Here is a 20,887-nt window from a genome sequence, read left to right as displayed (position 1 = left end):
GTAAAGTGTTCGGCGGGCGCAGTAGAGGGCTCAGAAGAGAAGGAGCGACAATGGGATTTTGGAGAGTGATGAAATGGTTTTTGGGGGGCATGTCACATTTAGAAAGCCCCTATGGTTCCAGAACAGCAAAAAAAAAAAAAAACACATGGCATACTATTTTGGAAACTACACCCCTCAAGGCCCATAATAAGGGGTCCGGTGAGTCTTAACACCCCACAGGTGTTTGACAACTTTTCGTTAAATTCGGATGTGTAATTGAAAAAAAAAATGTTTCACTAAAGTGCAGGTTTTTTCCAAATTTACCATTTCTACAAAGATTAATGGGAGAAAGATTCCCCCAAAATTTGTAACGCAATTTCTCCCGAGTACGGAGATACCCCATATGTGGCCCTAAACTGTTGCCTTGAAATACGACAGGGCTCTGAAGTGAGAGAGCGCCATGCGCATTTGAGGCCTGAATAAGGAATTTGCAGTAGGGGTGGACCCGTCTTGTCTCCACCAAAACCCTACAATAGTGTCTCCCACAGGGTGCCTCCAGCTGTTGAAAGACTCCCAGCCTGCCAGGACAGTCTATTGCTGTCCGTCAACACTGGGAGTTGTGGTTTTGCAACAGCTGGAGGTGCAGTTTAGGAAACACTGCCGTATGAGACGTTTTTTATTTGGGGGGGGGGGGGGTGACGTGTAAGGGGGTGTATGTGTAGTGTCTTACTTTTTATTATTTGTTAGTGTAGTGTTTTTAGGGTACATTCACACGGGCGGGGGTTCACAGTAAGTTTCCTTGAAGGAAACCCACTGTAAACCCGCCCGTGTGAATGTACCCTGTACCCTGTACATTCACATAGGGGGGGTGGGCGCCCCAAACCTTCAGCTGTGGCAAAATGACAACTCCCAGAATGCACTGACAGACCGTACATGCTGGGAGTTGTAGTTTTACAACAGCTGTAGGCACACTGTAGGCAAAATTATAATTCTCAGAAAATGGATGTCCCCTAAGGCCCCAAGTAAACAAGATTGGTTTGTGCTGTCTAGGAAAGTTAAAACGTATGAAAAAATGTATTATAAAAACTCCAAAAAAGAGTAAGAAAATAGAAGAGGATTGGTCACGTATGGATGAGGTATTTAGTGAGCCAGGCTGACGGGGTAGGTAGGGAAAGGGTTATAACCGTATGTTTATACTGTAATAAAGACATATTGTAATGTTCAGTGTTATAGTCTCCTATGGGATAACAATGATCAGTATAAGAGATCAGTGCGTGCAGTGTTATAGTCTCCTATGGGATAACAGTGATCAGTATAAGAGATCAGTGTGTACTGTATTATAGTCTCCTATGGGATAATAGTGATCAGTATAAGAGATCAGTGTGTGCAGTGTTATAGTCTCCTATGGGATAATAATGATCAGTATAAGAGATCAGTGTGTGCAGTGTTATAGTCTCCTATGGGATAATAATGATCAGTATAAGAGATCAGTGTGATCAGTGTTATAGTCTCCTATGGGATAACAATGATCAGTATAAGAGATCAGTGTGTGCAGTATTATAGTCTCCTATGGGATAACAATGATCAGTATAAGAGATCAGTGTGTGCAGTGTTATAGTCTCCTATGGGATAATAATGATCAGTATAAGAGATCAGTGTGTGCAGTGTTATAGTGTCCTATGGGATAACAATGATCAGTATAAGAGATCAGTGTGTGCAGTGTTATAGTCTCCTATGGGATAATAATGATCAGTATAAGAGATCAGTGTGTGCAATGTTATAGGTCCCTATGGGATAATAATGATCAGTATAAGAGATCAGTGTGTGCAGTGTTATAGTGTCCTATGGGATAATAATGATCAGTATAATAGATCAGTGTGTGCAGTGTTATACTGATCATTGTTATCCCATAGGAGACTATAACACTGCACACACTGATCTCATTTACTGATCATTGTTATCTCATAGGAGACTATAACACTGCAAACATTGATCTCTTATAGTCTCCTATGGGATAACAATGATCAGTATAAGAGATCAGTGTGATCAGTATTATAGTCTACTATGGGATAACAATGATCAGTATAAGAGATCAGTGTGATCAGTATTATAGTCTCCTATGGGATAATAATGATCAGTATAAGAGATCAGTGTGTGCAGTGTTATATCTCCTATGGGATAACAATGATCAGTATAAGAGATCAGTGTGATCAGTATTATAGTCTACTATGGGATAACAATGATCAGTATAAGAGATCAGTGTGATCAGTATTATAGTCTCCTATAACACTGCAAAAAAAGTGTTAATAAAGGTCATTTAACCCCTTCCCTAATAAAAGTTTAAATCACCCCCCTATTCCCATAAAAAAAATAAAACAGTGTAAATAAAAATAAATAAATAAACATATGTGGTATCGCCGCGTGCGTAAATGTCCGAACTATAAATATATATCATTAATTAAACCGCACGGTCAATGGCGTACGCGCAAAAAAATTCCAAAGTCCAGAAAAGCGTATTTTTGGTCACTTTTTATACCATTAAAAAATGAATAAAAAGTGATCAAAAAGTCGGATCAAAACAAAAATCATACCGATAAAAACTTCAGATCACGGCGCAAAAAATGAGCCCTCATACCGGCCTGTACGTGGAAAAATAAAAAAGTTATAGGGGTCAGAAGAGGACATTTTTAAACGTATACATTTTCCTGCATGTAGTTATGATTTTTTCCAGAAGTGCAACAAAATCCAACCTATATAAGTCGGGGATCATTATAACCGTATGGACCTACAGAATAATGATAAGGTGTCATTTTTACCGAAATATGCACTGCGTAGAAACAGAAGCCCCCAAAAGTTACAAAATGGCGTTTTTTCTTCGATTTTGTCGCATAATGATTTTTTTTCCGTTTCGCCGTGAATTTTTGGGTAAAATGACTGATGTCACTGAAAAGTAGATTTAGTGATGCAAAAAATAAGCCATAAAATGGATTTTTAGGTGGAAAATTTAAAGGGTTATGATTTTTAAAAGGTAATGAGGAAAAAATGAAAGTGCAAAAACGGAAAAACCCTAAGTCCTTAAGGGGTTAAGTATCGGTGCTCTGCAGCGGACAGGTTATTGGAGGATTTAGTGTCACTCTTAGTTGGGTCATTGGAGACCATACTCAAAAGTGTCCAGGTAACTCGCTCTGGACTGTAAGGGGTAAAATTAGATTTAGGTTTTAGGCCAGTATGTATCGGTGGTTCATTTGCTAAAACAGTAGGGCATGGGGTGGTAATGGTTAATTGCGCACCCTCCCCTCCGGACTCCTCTTCATATAAAAAATCTCTTGACCGTCAGTTTCCTGACAAATTATTGAGGTCTAAAAAGAGATTAAAACTATCGGCGCGACCAGTGGGGCAGAACGAGAGGCCTCATTTCTTTATACTGGTCTCAATATCATCCAAAATATATGACGAGAGATAAAAACATTTCCAATGTTTCCTGAGTGGTACGGGGTTGTAGTGATGGGGGTGTTTTGCGCACCCTCTGGGGCAGGTCTAAAAAAACCAGTGGAATTGTGGTTACTATAACAGCAGGAGATGGCGGACTGGAGTGTTGTAGTAACCTGGGTACTAGAGCCTGCGCCGGACTCGTTTTTTCATTCCGCTGCTGATTATTTTTTTTGACCAATCCCACCTGCTCCCACTAACATAGGAATGTACAGACACTAGGGTGCAATGCTCTGCACATACTCTGTGTAGTACACACTGCTATAGATGGGGGTATGTGCAGAGCATTGCATTCTAGTGTATGTACAGGTGTGAATAGCAGTGACAGTGCAGACTCAGAGGCCCAGGGTCACTGACCGATGCAATGCTCTGCACATACCTGGCCTATGGGGATGTATGATGGTCATTTTTTGCTCTCTGGTCTGTAGTTTTTATTGGTACAATTTTTTGTTTTAATGGGACTTTTTGATCACTGTTTATTATTTTTTACGGCATATGAAGTGACCAAAAATACGCAATTTTGGACTTTAGTATTTTTTTACGTGTACGTCAACTGTGCAGATTAATTAACAATATTTTTTTATAGTTCAGTCATTTACGCAAGCGGCGATACCTCATACTTTTAATATATATATCTTTTTAGATTATTTTAGTTAAAAAATGGGAAGGGGGGATTCAAGCTTTTATTAGGGAAGGGGTTATTTTTCTTTTTTTTACACTTTTTACTATAGCTCCCATAGGGAGCTCCTATAGGGTAAGTGCAGACTGCAGAGCATTGCACCTCAGGGTCTGTAGAAGCACAGTGCGCAGTGTGTGCTGTAAAATTATTGGACACTCTGACCTACCATAAGGGGTCCGGGCGGCGGCAACAGAAGATGGACGGTCACTGATCCTCCAGGGCAGGCTGAGTGGAGAATCCAAATAAAATTGTGGCACAATGGCTGCAGCGACGGAGACAAATTGGAAGGAGAAGTAGCCCCACCCTGGTGAGTGAGTGGTGACTGTAATTGGAGGGTGGAGCTAAGACTTAGTCAGTGAGGCTGCTGGGGATTTCATGGGACCCACAGGCATAGCACCTCACCGCGCCCACACGTTTTGGGTTGGATCCCGATCCCAATGCAGGGCTCTACTGGTACAACAGGATATGGTGGACTGGTGTGAGGTCTAGTATCCAGCAAACAGCAGGAGGTAGTGGACTGATTGTTGTTGTAGTATGCAGTATACAGCAGGAGATGTGGACTGATTGTTGTAGTAGTATGCAGTATACAGCAGGAGATGTGGACTGATTGTTGTTGTAGTATGCAGTATACAGCAGGAGATGTGGACTGATTGTTGTAGTAGTATGCAGTATACAGCAGGAGATGTGGACTGGTGAAATGAGTAGTAGCTAGTGTGCAGCAGGAGGTGGTGGATGTGACAAGTTTGCAACTTAGGGATTGTCGCACAATTAACAGAGAAAGAGCTGGGAGAACAGAACTGGTTTTATTGTCAGAGATCACACACAAAACACAATCCACGTCTAGGGGTACAGTCCATGGCTAGGGGTACAGGGGAAGGAACAAACCACAGATCCCAGGATTCAGCTCCAGGTCGCACTCGTATATATTGTCCACAATCCACAAGAAAACTCCGGGTCTTTTTGTGGTTCCTCATGTCCCCTGGGGTTCGGTCCTCCCATCCGCTCCTCAGTTCACAGGGGGCCACACACAGACACGATTCCTTGTTCCAGAGGGCTGGCCTCAGCCATGGCCCCTCTATCCCAGCTGTCCTCCAGATTCTGGGGCACAATCTCCAGAGCGGTGTTGTTAGCAACTCCAACACAAGACTCCACAACAATTGGGGTACTACATGTCCCAGCAGGCTCTGTATTAACATCAGGTCCTGTCTCTAGGATGTCACACAACTCTCCTCCACCACTTACCAACCTCATCTCATACCAATGTGGAAGAAAGCCTCCCAGCATGCCTCAGTCCAACCCTCCAGACCTGGGCACAGCACTGCACCCAGCCCCTGTCCAGACATAAGGTGGTCACCTGACATATGTCCCATTCCTTTGATCAATACAGGCATCTCCCTGTGTCCTTTATCTCCTATGCAGATCTTCTGACCACCCATGACAATAGATCCCCCTGCCCCCTCCATTACACATAGACAAATGGCCTAAGTTACGTTCAGAATACATCAAAAACTACGGAAGAATTATAAAGAATACTTTGGTGCGGATGCCCCATCACAGTGGTTGTTGTAGTAGCCAGCAGAAAGCAGGAGGTTGCGGAGTTGGTGGGGTAGTAGTCAGCATACAGCAGGAGCGGTGGTAGTAGTGTCTAATCAGTGGCATCTTGCACAGGAGTATAAAGTCCTCACTGATCCATGCCGGACCAATTTTAGTAAATGTTTCGTTTTTCCATGTTGCTGACTGACAATCTCGTTCGCTTCGGGGTGACACCGCCTGCTGCGCTAAACACTCTCTGATTCTACACTGGAGGGTGGACAAGACAGAACAGCTTATAGGGTGACTACAATACAACCGCTTATAGGGGGACTCCTCCAACACAACCGCTTATAGGGGGACTACAATACAACCGCTTATAGGGGGACTCCTCCAACACAACAGCTTATAGGGGGACTCCTCCTATACAACAGCTTATAGGGTGACTCCTCCAACACAACAGCTTATAGGGGGACTCCTCCAACACAACAGCTTATAGGGTGACTACAATACAACAGCTTATAGGGGGACTCCTCCAATACAACAGCTTATAGGGGGATTCCTCCAATACAACAGCTTATAGGGTGACTACAATACAACAGCTTATAGGGGGACTTCTCCAACACAACAGCTTATAGGGTGACTCCTCCAATACAACAGCTTATAGGGGGACTACAATACAAAAGCTTATAGGGGGACTCCTCCAATACAACCGCTTATAGGGGGACTCCTCCTATACAACAGCTTATAGGGTGACTACAATACAACAGCTTATAGGGGGACTCCTCCAACACAAAAGCTTATAGGGTGACTCCTCCAACACAAAAGCTTATAGGGGGACTCCTCCTATACAACAGCTTATAGGGTGACTACAATACAACAGCTTATAGGGGGACTCCTCCAATACAACAGCTTATAGGGTGACTCCTCCAATACAACAGCTTATAGGGTGACTCCTCCTATACAACAGCTTATAGGGGGACTACAATACAACAGCTTATATGGGGACTCCTCCAACACAACAGCTTATAGGGGGACTCCTCCAATACAACCGCTCATAGGGGGACTCCTCCAATACAACCGCTCATAGGGGGACTCCTCCAATACAACCGCTTATAGGAGGACTCCTCCTATACAACAGCTTACAGGGGGACTCCGCCAATACAACAGCTTATAGGGGGGACTCCTCCAATACAACAGCTTATAGGGGCACTCCTCCAATACAACCGCTTATAGGATGACTCCTCCAATACAACAGCTTATAGGGGGACTACAATACAACCGCTTATAGGGGGACTACAATACAACAGCTTATAGGGGGACTCCTCCAATACAACAGCTTATAGGGTGACTACAATACAACAGCTTATAGGGGGACTCCTCCAATACAACAGCTTATAGGGTGACTCCTCCAATACAACAGCTTATAGGGTGACTACAATACAACAGCTTATAGGGGGACTTCTCCAACACAACAGCTTATAGGGTGACTCCTCCAATACAACAGCTTATAGGGGGACTACAATACAAAAGCTTATAGGGGGACTCCTCCAATACAACCGCTTATAGGATGACTCCTCCAATACAACAGCTTATAGGGTGACTCCTCCAATACAACAGCTTATAGGGGGACTCCTCCAATACAACAGCTTATAGGGTGACTCCTCCAATACAACCGCTTATAGGGTGACTCCTCCAATACAACCGCTTATAGGGTGACTCCTCCAATACAACAGCTTATAGGGGGACTCCTCCAATACAACAGCTTATAGGGGGACTACAATACAAAAGCTTATAGGGGGACTCCTCCAATACAACCGCTTATAGGGGGACTCCTCCTATACAACAGCTTATAGGGGGACTCCTCCTATACAACAGCTTATAGGGTGACTACAATACAACAGCTTATAGGGGGACTCCTCCAACACAAAAGCTTATAGGGTGACTCCTCCAACACAAAAGCTTATAGGGGGACTCCTCCAATACAACCGCTCATAGGGGGACTCCTCCAATACAACTGCTTATAGGGTGACTCCTCCAACACAACAGCTTATAGGGGGACTCCTCCAATACAACAGCTTATAGGGGGACTCCTCCAATACAACCGCTCATAGGGGGACTCCTCCAATACAACTGCTTATAGGGTGACTCCTCCAACACAACCGCTTATAGGGGGACTCCTCCAATACAACCGCTCATAGGGGGACTCCTCCAATACAACCGCTTATAGGAGGACTCCTCCTATACAACAGCTTACAGGGGGACTCAGCCAATACAACAGCTTATAGGGGGGACTCCTCTAATACAACAGCTTATAGGGGGACTCCTCCAATACAACCGCTTATAGGATGACTCCTCCAATACAACAGCTTATAGGGGGACTACAATACAACCGCTTATAGGGGGACTCCTCCAACACAACAGCTTATAGGGGGACTACAATACAACAGCTTATAGGGGGACTCCTCCAATACAACCGCTTATAGGGGGACTACAATACAACCGCTTATAGGGGGACTACAATACAACAGCTTATAGGGGGACTCCTCCAATACAACCGCTTATAGGGGGACTACAATACAACCGCTTATAGGGGGACTACAATACAACAGCTTATAGGGGGACTCCTCCAATACAACAGCTTATAGGGTGACTCCTCCAATACAACAGCTTATAGGGTGACTCCTCCAATACAACAGCTTATAGGGGGACTCCTCCAATACAACAGCTTATAGGGGGACTACAATACAACCGCTTATAGGGGGACTACAATACAACAGCTTATAGGGGGACTCCTCCAATACAACAGCTTATAGGGGGACTCCTCCAATACAACAGCTTATAGGGGGACTCCTCCAATACAACAGCTTATAGGGTGACTCCTCCAATACAACAGCTTATAGGGGGACTACAATACAACAGCTTATAGGGGGACTCCTCCAATACAACAGCTTATAGGGGGACTCCTCCAATACAACCGCTTATAGGGGGACTACAATACAACAGCTTATAGGGTGACTACAATACAACAGCTTATAGGGGGACTCCTCCAATACAACAGCTTATAGGGTGACTCCTCCAATACAACAGCTTATAGGGGGACTCCTCCAATACAACAGCTTATAGGGTGACTACAATACAACAGCTTATAGGGGGACTACAATACAACCGCTTATAGGGGGACTACAATACAACAGCTTATAGGGGGACTCCTCCAATACAACCGCTTATAGGGGGACTACAATACAACAGCTTATAGGGGGACTCCTCCAATACAACAGCTTATAGGGTGACTCCTCCAATACAACAGCTTATAGGGGGACTCCTCCAATACAACCACTTATAGGATGACTCCTCCAATACAACCGCTTATAGGGGGACTACAATACAACAGCTTATAGGGGGACTCCTCCAATACAACCGCTTATAGGATGACTCCTCCAATACAACAACTTATAGGGGGACTCCTCCAATACAACAGCTTATAGGGTGACTACAATACAACAGCTTATAGGGGGACTCCTCCAATACAACAGCTTATAGGGGGACTCCTCCAATACAACAGCTTATAGGGGGACTCCTCCAATACAACAGCTTATAGGGGAACTACAATACAACAGCTTTTGGGGTGACTATGGGGACTATTCTGGTGGAGACAACATCCACTCTTTATCTCTGTCTGGGGGGGCGGGGGTCCTACAGAGAAAATGGTGTATTTATAACATTAAGGGAAATAATGTTTTAACCCTGAATATACGAAATATAATTATTGAAAATGGCTTCTCTCCTGTATGACTTCTCTCATGTATAAAATCATTTTCCACATTCCGAGCATGAATATGGCTTCTCCCCTGTGTGAGTTCTCTCATGTCCTGAAAGTTGTGTTTTAGTTATAAAACATTCCCCACATTCCGAGCATGAATATGGCTTCTCTCCTGTGTGACGTCTCCTATGTATAATAAGCTCAGAAATTTGTGAAAAGCATTTTCCACATTCATAGCATGAATATGGCTTCTACCTTGTGTGAATTCTTACATGTTTACCAAGTACCCATTTAGTTGTAAAATATTTTCCACATTCTGAACATGAATACGGTGTCTTTCCTGTGTGACTTTTCTCATGTTTAACAAGACGTGATTTACTTATAAAACATTCCCCACACTTTGAACATGAATATGGCTTTACTCCTGTGTGAATTCTCTCATGGGTAACAAGATCTGATTTACGTAAAAAACACTTCTCACATTCTGAACATGAATATGGCTTCTCTCCTGTGTGAATTCTCTTCTCATGCTGAACAAGTTTTGGTTTACTAAAAAAGGATTTCCCACATTCTGAACATGAATATGGCTTCTCCCCTGTGTGAATCTTCTCATGTGCAACAAGACGATATTTACTTGTAAAACATTTCCCACATTCTAAACATGAATACGGCTTCTCTCCGGTGTGACTTCTCTCATGTGTAAGAAGTTGTACTTTCTGAATAAAGCATTTCCCACATTCTGAACATGAATATGGCTTTACTCCTGTGTGACTTCTCTCATGCGTAACAAGATGAGATTTCCATCTAAAGCATTTCCCACATTCTGAACATGAAAATGGCTTCTCTCCTGTGTGAATTCTCTTCTCATGTTTAACAAGTTGTAGTTTACTTAAAAAGCATATCCCACATTCTGAACATGAATATAGTTTCTCCCCTGTGTGAATCTTATCATGTGCAAAAAGATTATATTTACTTATAAAACATTTCCCACATACTGAACATGAATATGGCTTTACTCCTGTGTGACTTCTCTCATGCGTAACAAGATGAGATTTCCATCTAAAGCATTTACCACATTCTGAACATGAAAATGGCTTCTCCTCTGTGTGAGTTCTCTCATGTCTTGAAAGTTGTGGTTTATTTATAAAACATTTCTCACATTCTGAACATGAATATGGTTTCTCCCCTATGTGACTTCTCTCATGTCTAACAAGATGAGATTTCCATCTAAAGCATTTCCCACATTCTGAACATGAATATGGCATCTCCCCAGTGTGAATTCTCTTATGTTTAACAAGCTGTGATTTACTTGAAAAGCATTTCCCACATTCACAACATGAATTTGGCTTCTCTTCTCTGTGACTTTTTCTGTGCCTAACAAGATTTGATCTTTTTGTAAACCATTTCCCACATTCATCGCATTGAATCCTTTTCTTCTCTGTCCTTGTGGTAACAATGTGTGGTTGGTGGGAAGGTTCCCCATGATCAGGGGGATTATTATGTGATAGATCTGGATGGACATTAGGGGTAAGGAGATCTTCTCCTGAGGAGCGCTCCATGATCTCTCCATCTTCTCCAGAGGAGCGCTCCATGATCTCTCCATCTTCTCCTGAGGAGCGCTCCATGATCTCTCCATCTTCTTCTTTATCACTCACAGATAACATGACGTTTCCCTCACGTTTCTTCCTTGGATGCTCTGTAAGGTTTAAGAATAATTTTGAGACTTTTCAGGGGGATCACTGGGGCCTGAAGGGGTAATGTAAATCTAAAGTGGAGCCTCTCCTGAAGCAACCTCTGAATTCCCTATATAATGCATTACTACATACCTGGGGTAACACCTCCTGGCATTATTACATACCTGGGGTAACACCTCCTGGCATTATTACATACCTGGGGTAACACCTCCTGAAATTATTACATACCTGGGGTAACCCCTCCTGGAATTATTACATACCTGGGGTAACACCTCCTGGAATTATTACATACCTGGGGTAACACCTCCTGGAATTTCCTCCTTCACTTCCCTCATACACGGGTGATGGCCCCTCATCCTCTCTTCTTCATCCTCCACTTTATTATTAGTCAGATCTCCCCCCTGATGTGACATATAGAACAATTCACTACAATACAGCAGACAGGAGGAGCAACAGAGACCCCCAAAATCTACCCCCACATCTATGACTGCAGGACCCCCCTATAGAGATATGGGATCAGCCTCATCTACCTGATGCTTCTCTGGGACATTTCCCTCTGGACAGTCCTGGGAATACAGAGGGCGGGGACACCTCTCGGGTGGATTTCTATCAATGACTCCATCTGTAGGGAACACACAGTGATGAATAGATTATTCCATGTGATGATCAGATGATGGGTGTAGTAGTATCTAGGAGACCCTCCACCAATAAAAGTCTCCCCCTCCTTACACTGCTGATCGGCCCCCAAATCCGTCTCCTCTTCTGGTTCATCTTTAACCTCAACCTTAATATTCATCAGATCTTCATCCTAAACAGTATAAAATGAATAAGTAAAAGCGGCTCCCAAATTCTAACATAAGCTTGGGGGGGGGGGTTATTCTGCCCGGTAACAGCTGTTCTGCTGAGAGATGGATTCCTGCTTCTGATTGGAGGATCAGATTCTGCCCGGTAACCATGATCTTCTGCCCAGCGATGCTCCAGCCCAACAACAGCATTCTGATTGGCTGGAGGCCCATTGGCGGGAAAAGTATTTCCCTTCTATACTGGGCTGTGGTGTCTCCAGCTCAGTCACCTGTGGGAAGATTAGAAGAAGCCCCGCCCTCCCCCTTTTATTTCACTTTCCTTTCCATCACAATGTTTTATAGAAGAGGTAAGTGACCCGAGAAGTCATGGGGGACATGTCTATTATTATATCTTATTGGGGTTCTGGGATTCTATTACTACGACTTTGGTTTGATGATTTGGTATTTTGATCATTGTTATTTATTCTTTATGAGGAGATCCGGGGCGCCGGGCAGGAGAACGTGGAGGTCCCTACCCAGATCAAACAGAGATCCCCTTTAATTAATTAGAGTGGGACCTATGTGCCATGATCATGGGTTCAAATCACTTTAGGGTCATATTAAGGACACTTTAACACCATCTACCTGATGCTTCTCTGAGACATTTCCCTCTGGACAGTCCTTGGAATACAGAGGGCGGGGACACCTCTCGGGTGGATTTTCATCCATGACCACACCTATGAGGAAACACATAGTGATTGGTTGTCTATATGTAATGATCATATTATGGGTGTAGCAGTATCTAGGGGACCTTTTACAACCAATGAAAGTCTCCTCCTCCTTACAATGCTGATTGGCCATGACACCTGTCTCCTCCGCTTCATCTATAGCCTCAACTTTAATATCAACTGGATTTTCAGGCTAAACAGAGAAGAGAAAAAAAAATATCTGTAGGTCAATCACTTATGGTTATAATCTGGGGAGACTTTAGGGTCATCTACCTGATGCTTCTCTGAGACATTTCCTTCTGGACAGTCCTGGGAATACAGAGGACGGGGACACGTCTCGGGTGGATTTCTTTCCATGACTCCATCTGAAGGGAACACACAGGGAATGAATACATCAATGCTGCATAGATTTCTATGTTACTAGGTAGTGAGAGTGATATCTATATATATGTCTCTTCTTACCTTGTGATGCGAGGGGCCGGTGATCCTCCATCATGACTATGTCCTGGTACAGATCCTTGTGTCCTTCTACATACTCCCACTCCTCCATGGAGAAATAGACCGCCACATCCTGACACCTTATAGGAACCTGACACACAATGATACCGTCATCACCAGACCCCTCCATTACTGTATAATGTCCCAGCAGTGTCACCTCTCTAATCATCACCAGACCCCTCCATTACTGTATAATGTCCCAGCAGTGTCACCTCTCGAGTCATCACCAGACCCCTCCATTACTGTATAATGTCCCAGCAGTGTCACCTCTCGAGTCATCACCAGACCCCTCCATTACTGTATAATGTCCCAGCAGTGTCACCTCTCCAGTCATCACCAGACCCCTCCATTACTGTATAATGTCCCAGCAGTGTCACCTCTCCAATCATCACCAGACCCCTCCATTACTGTATAATGTCCCAGCAGTGTCACCTCTCTAATCATCACCAGACCCCTCCATTACTGTATAATGTCCCAGCAGTGTCACCTCTCCAGTCATCACCAGACCCCTCCATTACTGTATAATGTCCCAGCAGTGTCACCTCTCCAGTCATCACCAGACCCCTCCATTACTGTATAATGTCCAGCAGTCACCTCTCGAGTCATCACCAGACCCCTCCATTACTGTATAATGTCCCAGCAGTGTCACCTCTCGAGTCATCACCAGACCCCTCCATTACTGTATAATGTCCCAGCAGTGTCACCTCTCTAATCATCACCAGACCCCTCCATTACTGTATAATGTCCAGCAGTCACCTCTCGAGTCATCACCAGACCCCTCCATTACTGTATAATGTCCCAGCAGTGTCACCTCTCGAGTCATCACCAGACCCCTCCATTACTGTATAATGTCCCAGCAGTGTCACCTCTCCAGTCATCACCAGACCCTTCCATTATTGTATGATGTCCCAGCAGTGTCACCTCTCCAATCATCACCAGACCCCTCCATTACTGTATAATGTCCCAGCAGTGTCACCTCTCCAGTCATCACCAGACCCTTCCATTACTGTATAATGTCCCAGCAGTGTCACCTCTCATCACCAGACCCCTCCATTACTGTATAATGTCCCAGCAGTGTCACCTCTCCAGTCATCACCAAACCCCTCCATTACTGTATAATGTCCCAGCAGGGTCACCTCTCTAGTCAGCAGCTCAGTGATCCTGTGGATGAGTTCCAGGATCTTCTTCTCATGTATCAGTGAGAGAGGTGGAGGCTCCGTGATGGGGCCCCGGGCCCTGCTCCGTCCTCCTGACTCATGGAGATGGCTGCTGGGGGACATACACTCCCTCCATGTCTTCTTCACTATAGTGTAATCCTGTGTATGGAGAGAGACAATGAGGGGACTGACCCCAGTATTCCTCCCTCACTACGAAGAGGAGATTGTGCCCCCTGTATAGAGCTCTAGTGAGCACATCTGGAATACTGGGGTCAGTTCTGGAGACCTCACCTACAAAGAGACATCCAGAACATAGAGCGGGGCCAAAGATGGGGGCCAACAATGGTGGAAATGTAGATGGAGGACAAGAATGGTGGAAATGTAGATGGGGGGACAACAATGGTGGAAATGTAGATGGGGGAACAACAATGGTGGAAATGTAGATGGGGGAACAACAATGGTGGAAATGTAGATTGGTCACCTCACCTCTCTGGTCAGCAGGTGGAGGATTTCCAAGGTGAAGTGTAATATTCTCTTAGTCATCTCATTCCTGTCCATATTGTGGGGTCATTCAGGAGAAGAGGAGACAACTGGATCAGCTGGAGGGAGAAGAGGAGACAACTGGATCAGCTGGAGGGAGAAGAGGAGACAACTGGATCAGCTGGAGGAGAAGAGGAGACAACTGGATCAGCTGGAGGGGAAGAGGAGACAACTGGCTCAGCTGGAGATAACAAATGACTAGTATCGTGCATCCCCCTACAGCCATGGCAAGCACAAGCTTATCAGCATCTACAAGTTGTGATGTTATTGCTCTGAAAATGTGTCAGTAATAATAACCCATGGGGCGCATCCCCACTGCAGACGTGGCAGGCACAAACGGATAAACAAACACTTATGTGTCGAGACTTTGTTTACTTTAACTCCTTAATGACGCAGGGCATACCTGTACGCCCTGCACCCGCTCCCGTGCTATAACGTGGGGTCATGCAATGGCCGGGACCCATGGCTAATATTGGAAATCACTGATCGCGGTTAAAGTTGATCGCCACGTCTAAAAAGTAAAAAGATGCTTCCCGGCAGCTCAGTCGGGCTGATCAGGATCATCGCGGTAAGACCATGGTGTCCCGATCAGCTGAAGACACACGAGTGGGGTCCCTATCTTCCTCCTCAGAGGCTGATCGGCGATTGATTGCTCCGTGCCAGAGATCCAGGCTGGAGCAATTGAGCGCAAATAACACTGATCAATGCAATGCTATGGCAGAGAGCAGTGTCTGCAATCAATGTAATGCACGTTATAGTCTCCTATGGGGCCATAAATGTGTAAAAAAATAAAGTGTAAAAAAAGTGTTAATAAATGTGATTTAACCCCTTCCCTAATAAAAGTTTGAATCACCCCCCTTTTCCCATAAAAAAAACCATGTAAATAAAAATAAATAAACATATGTGGTATCACCGCGTGTCTTAATGTCCGAACTATAAACTATATAAGTTAATTAAACCGCACGGTCAATGACGTACACGTAAAAAAAATCTAAAGTCTAAAGTTGCGTATTTTGATAATTTTTATACCATAAAAAAATTAATAAAAAGCGATCGAAAAGTCCCATCAAAACAAAAATGATAAAAACTTCAGATCACAGCGCAAAAAAAGCTCAAGTTTTGAAACGTATTAATTTTCCTGCATGTAGTTATGATTTTTACCAGAAGTAAAACAAAATCAAACCTATATAAGTAGGGGATCATATTAATCATATGGAACTACAGAATAAAGAGAAGGTGCCATTTTTACCAAAAAATATACTGTGTAGAGACGGAAGCCCCCAAAATTACAAAATTGGGTTTGTTTTTTTAAATTTTGTCCCACAAATATATATTTTTTTGTTTTGCCGTAGATTTTTGGGTAACATGATTGATGTCATAACAAAGTAGAATCAAAAAGAATCAAAAAAAAATTAGTCTGTTGGTGCAAAATTGAAAGGTTTATGATTTTTAAAAGGTGAGGAGGATAAAGGGAAAGTGCAAAAACGGAAAAACGCTGAGTCCTTAAGGGGTTAAAATGACTACCGCATGGTAAGAACAGTAATGGAACGTCTGGTTGGCATAGATGCTATTATCGATGTGAATGTTCGCTAAGAATGTATGTAGGGTAACTAGAACATACACACAGAATGACTTGTAAGCAGGAATAATTACTATGAAGGAATGCACTGAATGCTATGAACATCTGCACAGATCACCTGCTACAACCGTAAGCGCAGAACAATGCAACAATCGTATGTACGGAAACGATAACATAAGCCCAGCATACCAAACCCTTATGTCCTGACTAAATGTATGGACCAAATGCCATAATATATACACAGATTACTCTATAACCGTATGACATAATAATAATAATAATACAGCACATAAAGAATAGGCTATCACCTATGTACAGAATACTAACCAACCGAATGCCCAGACTGAGTGCTCCAACCGGATGCCCATCATAATTTCTAATCGTAAGCCTGGCCTAAGTGCTAGAATCTTGTGTAGACCAAGTGCTACAACTGCATAACCAGAACAAAAAAACGCTATAACCGGATGCCCATCATAATTACTAATCGTAAGCCTGGCCTAAGTGCTGGAACCTTGTGTAGACCAAATGCTACAACTGCATAACCAACAGAAAAAAACGCTATAACCGGATGCCCATCATAATTACTAATCGTAAGCCTGGCCTAAGTGCTAGAACCTTGTGCAGACCAAGTGCTACAACTGCATAACCAGAACAAAAAAAAACGCTATAACCGTATGCCCATCATAATTACTAATCGTAAGCCTGGCCTAAGTGCTAGAATCTTGTGTAGACCAAGTGCTACAACTGCATAACCAGAACAAAAAACGCTATAACCATATGCCCATCATAATTACTAATCGTAAGCCTGGCCTAAGTGCTAGAACCTTGTGCAGACCAAGTGCTACAACTGCATAACCAGCAGAAAAAAACGCTATAACCGGATGCCCATCATAATTACTAATCGTAAGCCTGGCCTAAGTGCTAGAACCTTGTGCAGACCAAGTGCTACAACTGCATAACCAGCAAAAAAAAAACGCTATAAACGGATGCCCATCATAATTACTAATCGTAAGCCTGGCCTAAGTGCTAGAACCTTGTGTAGACCAAGTGCTACAACTGCATAACCAGCAGAAAAAAACGCTATAACCGTATGCCCATCATAATTACTAATCGTAAGCCTGGCCTAAGTGCTAGAACCTTGTGCAGACCAAGTGCTACAACTGCATAACCAGCTGAAAAAAACGCTATAAACGGATGCCCATCATAATTACTAATCGTAAGCCTGGCCTAAGTGCTAGAACCTTGTGTAGACCAAGTGCTACAACTGCATAACCAGCAGAAAAAAACGCTATAACCGGATGCCCATCATAATTACTAATCGTAAGCCTGGCCTAAGTGCTAGAATCTTGTGTAGACCAAGTGCTACAACTGCATAACCAGAACAAAAAACGCTACAACCGGATGCCCATCATAATTACTAATCGTAAGCCTGGCCTAAGTGCTAGAATCTTGTGTAGACCAAGTGCTACAACTGCATAACCAGAACAAAAAACGCTATAACCATATGCCCATCATAATTACTAATCGTAAGCCTGGCGTAAGTGCTAGAACCTTGTGTAGACCAAGTGCTACAACTGCATAACCAGCAGAAAAAAACGCTAAAACCGGATGCCCATCATAATTACTAATCGTAAGCCTGGCCTAAGTGCTAGAACCTTGTGCAGACCAAGTGCTACAACTGCATAACCAGCAGAAAAAAATGCTATAACCGTATGCCCATCATAATTACTAATCGTAAGCCTGGCCTAAGTGCTAGAATCTTGTGTAGACCAAGTGCTACAACTGCATAACCAGAACAAAAAACGCTATAACCATATGCCCATCATAATTACTAATCGTAAGCCTGGCCTAAGTGCTAGAACCTTGTGCAGACCAAGTGCTACAACTGCATAACCAGCAGAAAAAAACGCTATAACCGGATGCCCATCATAATTACTAATCGTAAGCCTGGCCTAAGTGCTAGAACCTTGTGCAGACCAAGTGCTACAACTGCATAACCAGAACAAAAAAAAACGCTATAACCGTATGCCCATCATAATTACTAATCGTAAGCCTGGCCTAAGTGCTAGAATCTTGTGTAGACCAAGTGCTACAACTGCATAACCAGCAGAAAAAAACGCTATAACCGGATGCCCATCATAATTACTAATCGTAAGCCTGGCCTAAGTGCTAGAACCTTGTGCAGACCAAGTGCTACAACTGCATAACCAGCAGAAAAAAACGCTATAACCGTCTGCCCATCATAATTACTAATCGTAAGCCTGGCCTAAGTGCTAGAACCTTGTGCAGACCAAGTGCTACAACTGCATAACCAGCAGAAAAAAAACGCTATAAACGGATGCCCATCATAATTACTAATCGTAAGCCTGGCCTAAGTGCTAGAACCTTGTGTAGACCAAGTGCTACAACTGCATAACCAGCAGAAAAAAACGCTATAACCGTATGCCCATCATAATTACTAATCGTAAGCCTGGCCTAAGTGCTAGAACCTTGTGCAGACCAAGTGCTACAACTGCATAACCAGCTGAAAAAAACGCTATAAACGGATGCCCATCATAATTACTAATCGTAAGCCTGGCCTAAGTGCTAGAACCTTGTGTAGACCAAGTGCTACAACTGCATAACCAGCAGAAAAAAACGCTATAACCGGATGCCCATCATAATTACTAATCGTAAGCCTGGCCTAAGTGCTAGAATCTTGTGTAGACCAAGTGCTACAACTGCATAACCAGAACAAAAAACGCTACAACCGGATGCCCATCATAATTACTAATCGTAAGCCTGGCCTAAGTGCTAGAATCTTGTGTAGACCAAGTGCTACAACTGCATAACCAGAACAAAAAACGCTATAACCATATGCCCATCATAATTACTAATCGTAAGCCTGGCGTAAGTGCTAGAACCTTGTGTAGACCAAGTGCTACAACTGCATAACCAGCAGAAAAAAACGCTAAAACCGGATGCCCATCATAATTACTAATCGTAAGCCTGGCCTAAGTGCTAGAACCTTGTGCAGACCAAGTGCTACAACTGCATAACCAGCAGAAAAAAACGCTATAACCGTATGCCCATCATAATTACTAATCGTAAGCCTGGCCTAAGTGCTAGAACCTTGTGCAGACCAAGTGCTACAACTGCATAACCAGCAGAAAAAAACGCTATAACCGGATGCCCATCATAATTACTAATCGTAAGCCTGGCCTAAGTGCTAGAATCTTGTGTAGACCAAGTGCTACAACTGCATAACCAGAACAAAAAAAAACGCTATAACCGTATGCCCATCATAATTACTAATCGTAAGCCTGGCCTAAGTGCTAGAATCTTGTGTAGACCAAGTGCTACAACTGCATAACCAGAACAAAAAACGCTATAACCATATGCCCATCATAATTACTAATCGTAAGCCTGGCCTAAGTGCTAGAACCTTGTGCAGACCAAGTGCTACAACTGCATAACCAGCAGAAAAAAACGCTATAACTGTATGCCCATCATAATTACTAATCGTAAGCCTGGCCTAAGTGCTAGAACCTTGTGCAGACCAAGTGCTACAACTGCATAACCAGCTGAAAAAAACGCTATAAACGGATGCCCATCATAATTACTAATCGTAAGCCTGGCCTAAGTGCTAGAACCTTGTGTAGACCAAGTGCTACAACTGCATAACCAGCAGAAAAAAACGCTATAACCGGATGCCCATCATAATTACTAATCGTAAGCCTGGCCTAAGTGCTAGAATCTTGTGTAGACCAAGTGCTACAACTGCATAACCAGAACAAAAAACGCTATAACCATATGCCCATCATAATTACTAATCGTAAGCCTGGCCTAAGTGCTAGAACCTTGTGCAGACCAAGTGCTACAACTGCATAACCAGCAGAAAAAAACGCTATAACCGGATGCCCATCATAATTACTAATCGTAAGCCTGGCCTAAGTGCTAGAATCTTGTGTAGACCAAGTGCTACAACTGCATAACCAGAACAAAAAAAACCGCTATAACCGTATGCCCATCATAATTACTAATCGTAAGCCTGGCCTAAGTGCTAGAATCTTGTGTAGACCAAGTGCTACAACTGCATAACCAGAACAAAAAACGCTATAACCATATGCCCATCATAATTACTAATCGTAAGCCTGGCCTAAGTGCTAGAACCTTGTGCAGACCAAGTGCTACAACTGCATAACCAGCAGAAAAAAACGCTATAACCGTATGCCCATCATAATTACTAATCGTAAGCCTGGCCTAAGTGCTAGAACCTTGTGCAGACCAAGTGCTACAACTGCATAACCAGCAGAAAAAAACGCTATAACCGTATGCCCATCATAATTACTAATCGTAAGCCTGGCCTAAGTGCTAGAACCTTGTGCAGACCAAGTGCTACAACTGCATAACCAGCTGAAAAAAACGCTATAAACGGATGCCCATCATAATTACTAATCGTAAGCCTGGCCTAAGTGCTAGAACCTTGT

The 20,887-nt window shown here is 43.4% G+C and overlaps 1 protein-coding gene across 2 annotated transcripts; it reads right to left on the bottom strand.

Moving 5' to 3' along the window:
• Positions 1-4,937: 4,937 nt before the first annotated feature.
• On the bottom strand, positions 4,938-14,914 carry LOC130303253 (oocyte zinc finger protein XlCOF22-like). 2 transcript variants are annotated; one of them, XM_056551771.1, is made up of 10 exons: positions 14,786-14,914; positions 14,279-14,458; positions 13,107-13,233; positions 12,918-13,009; positions 12,762-12,837; positions 12,562-12,653; positions 11,864-11,942; positions 11,665-11,756; positions 11,427-11,535; positions 4,938-11,136 (listed from the first exon to the last, which is right to left on the bottom strand). In XM_056551771.1, the coding sequence occupies exons 1-10, from the start codon at positions 14,855-14,857 to the stop codon at positions 9,692-9,694; spliced, it is 2,364 nt and encodes a 787-aa protein (XP_056407746.1). In that variant the 5' UTR covers positions 14,858-14,914; the 3' UTR covers positions 4,938-9,691. The 2 variants fall into 2 exon arrangements, with proteins under 2 accessions (XP_056407746.1, XP_056407747.1); XM_056551772.1 differs by lacking the exons at positions 11,864-11,942; positions 12,562-12,653; positions 12,762-12,837; positions 12,918-13,009.
• Positions 14,915-20,887: the final 5,973 nt, after the last annotated feature.

The sequence above is a fragment of the Hyla sarda genome, unplaced genomic scaffold (genome assembly GCF_029499605.1).
Source record: "Hyla sarda isolate aHylSar1 unplaced genomic scaffold, aHylSar1.hap1 scaffold_1207, whole genome shotgun sequence".
Lineage (NCBI taxonomy): Eukaryota > Metazoa > Chordata > Amphibia > Anura > Hylidae > Hyla > Hyla sarda.
Note: the sequence above shows the minus strand (reverse complement) of the source record. Positions and strands in the feature narration are given on the sequence as shown.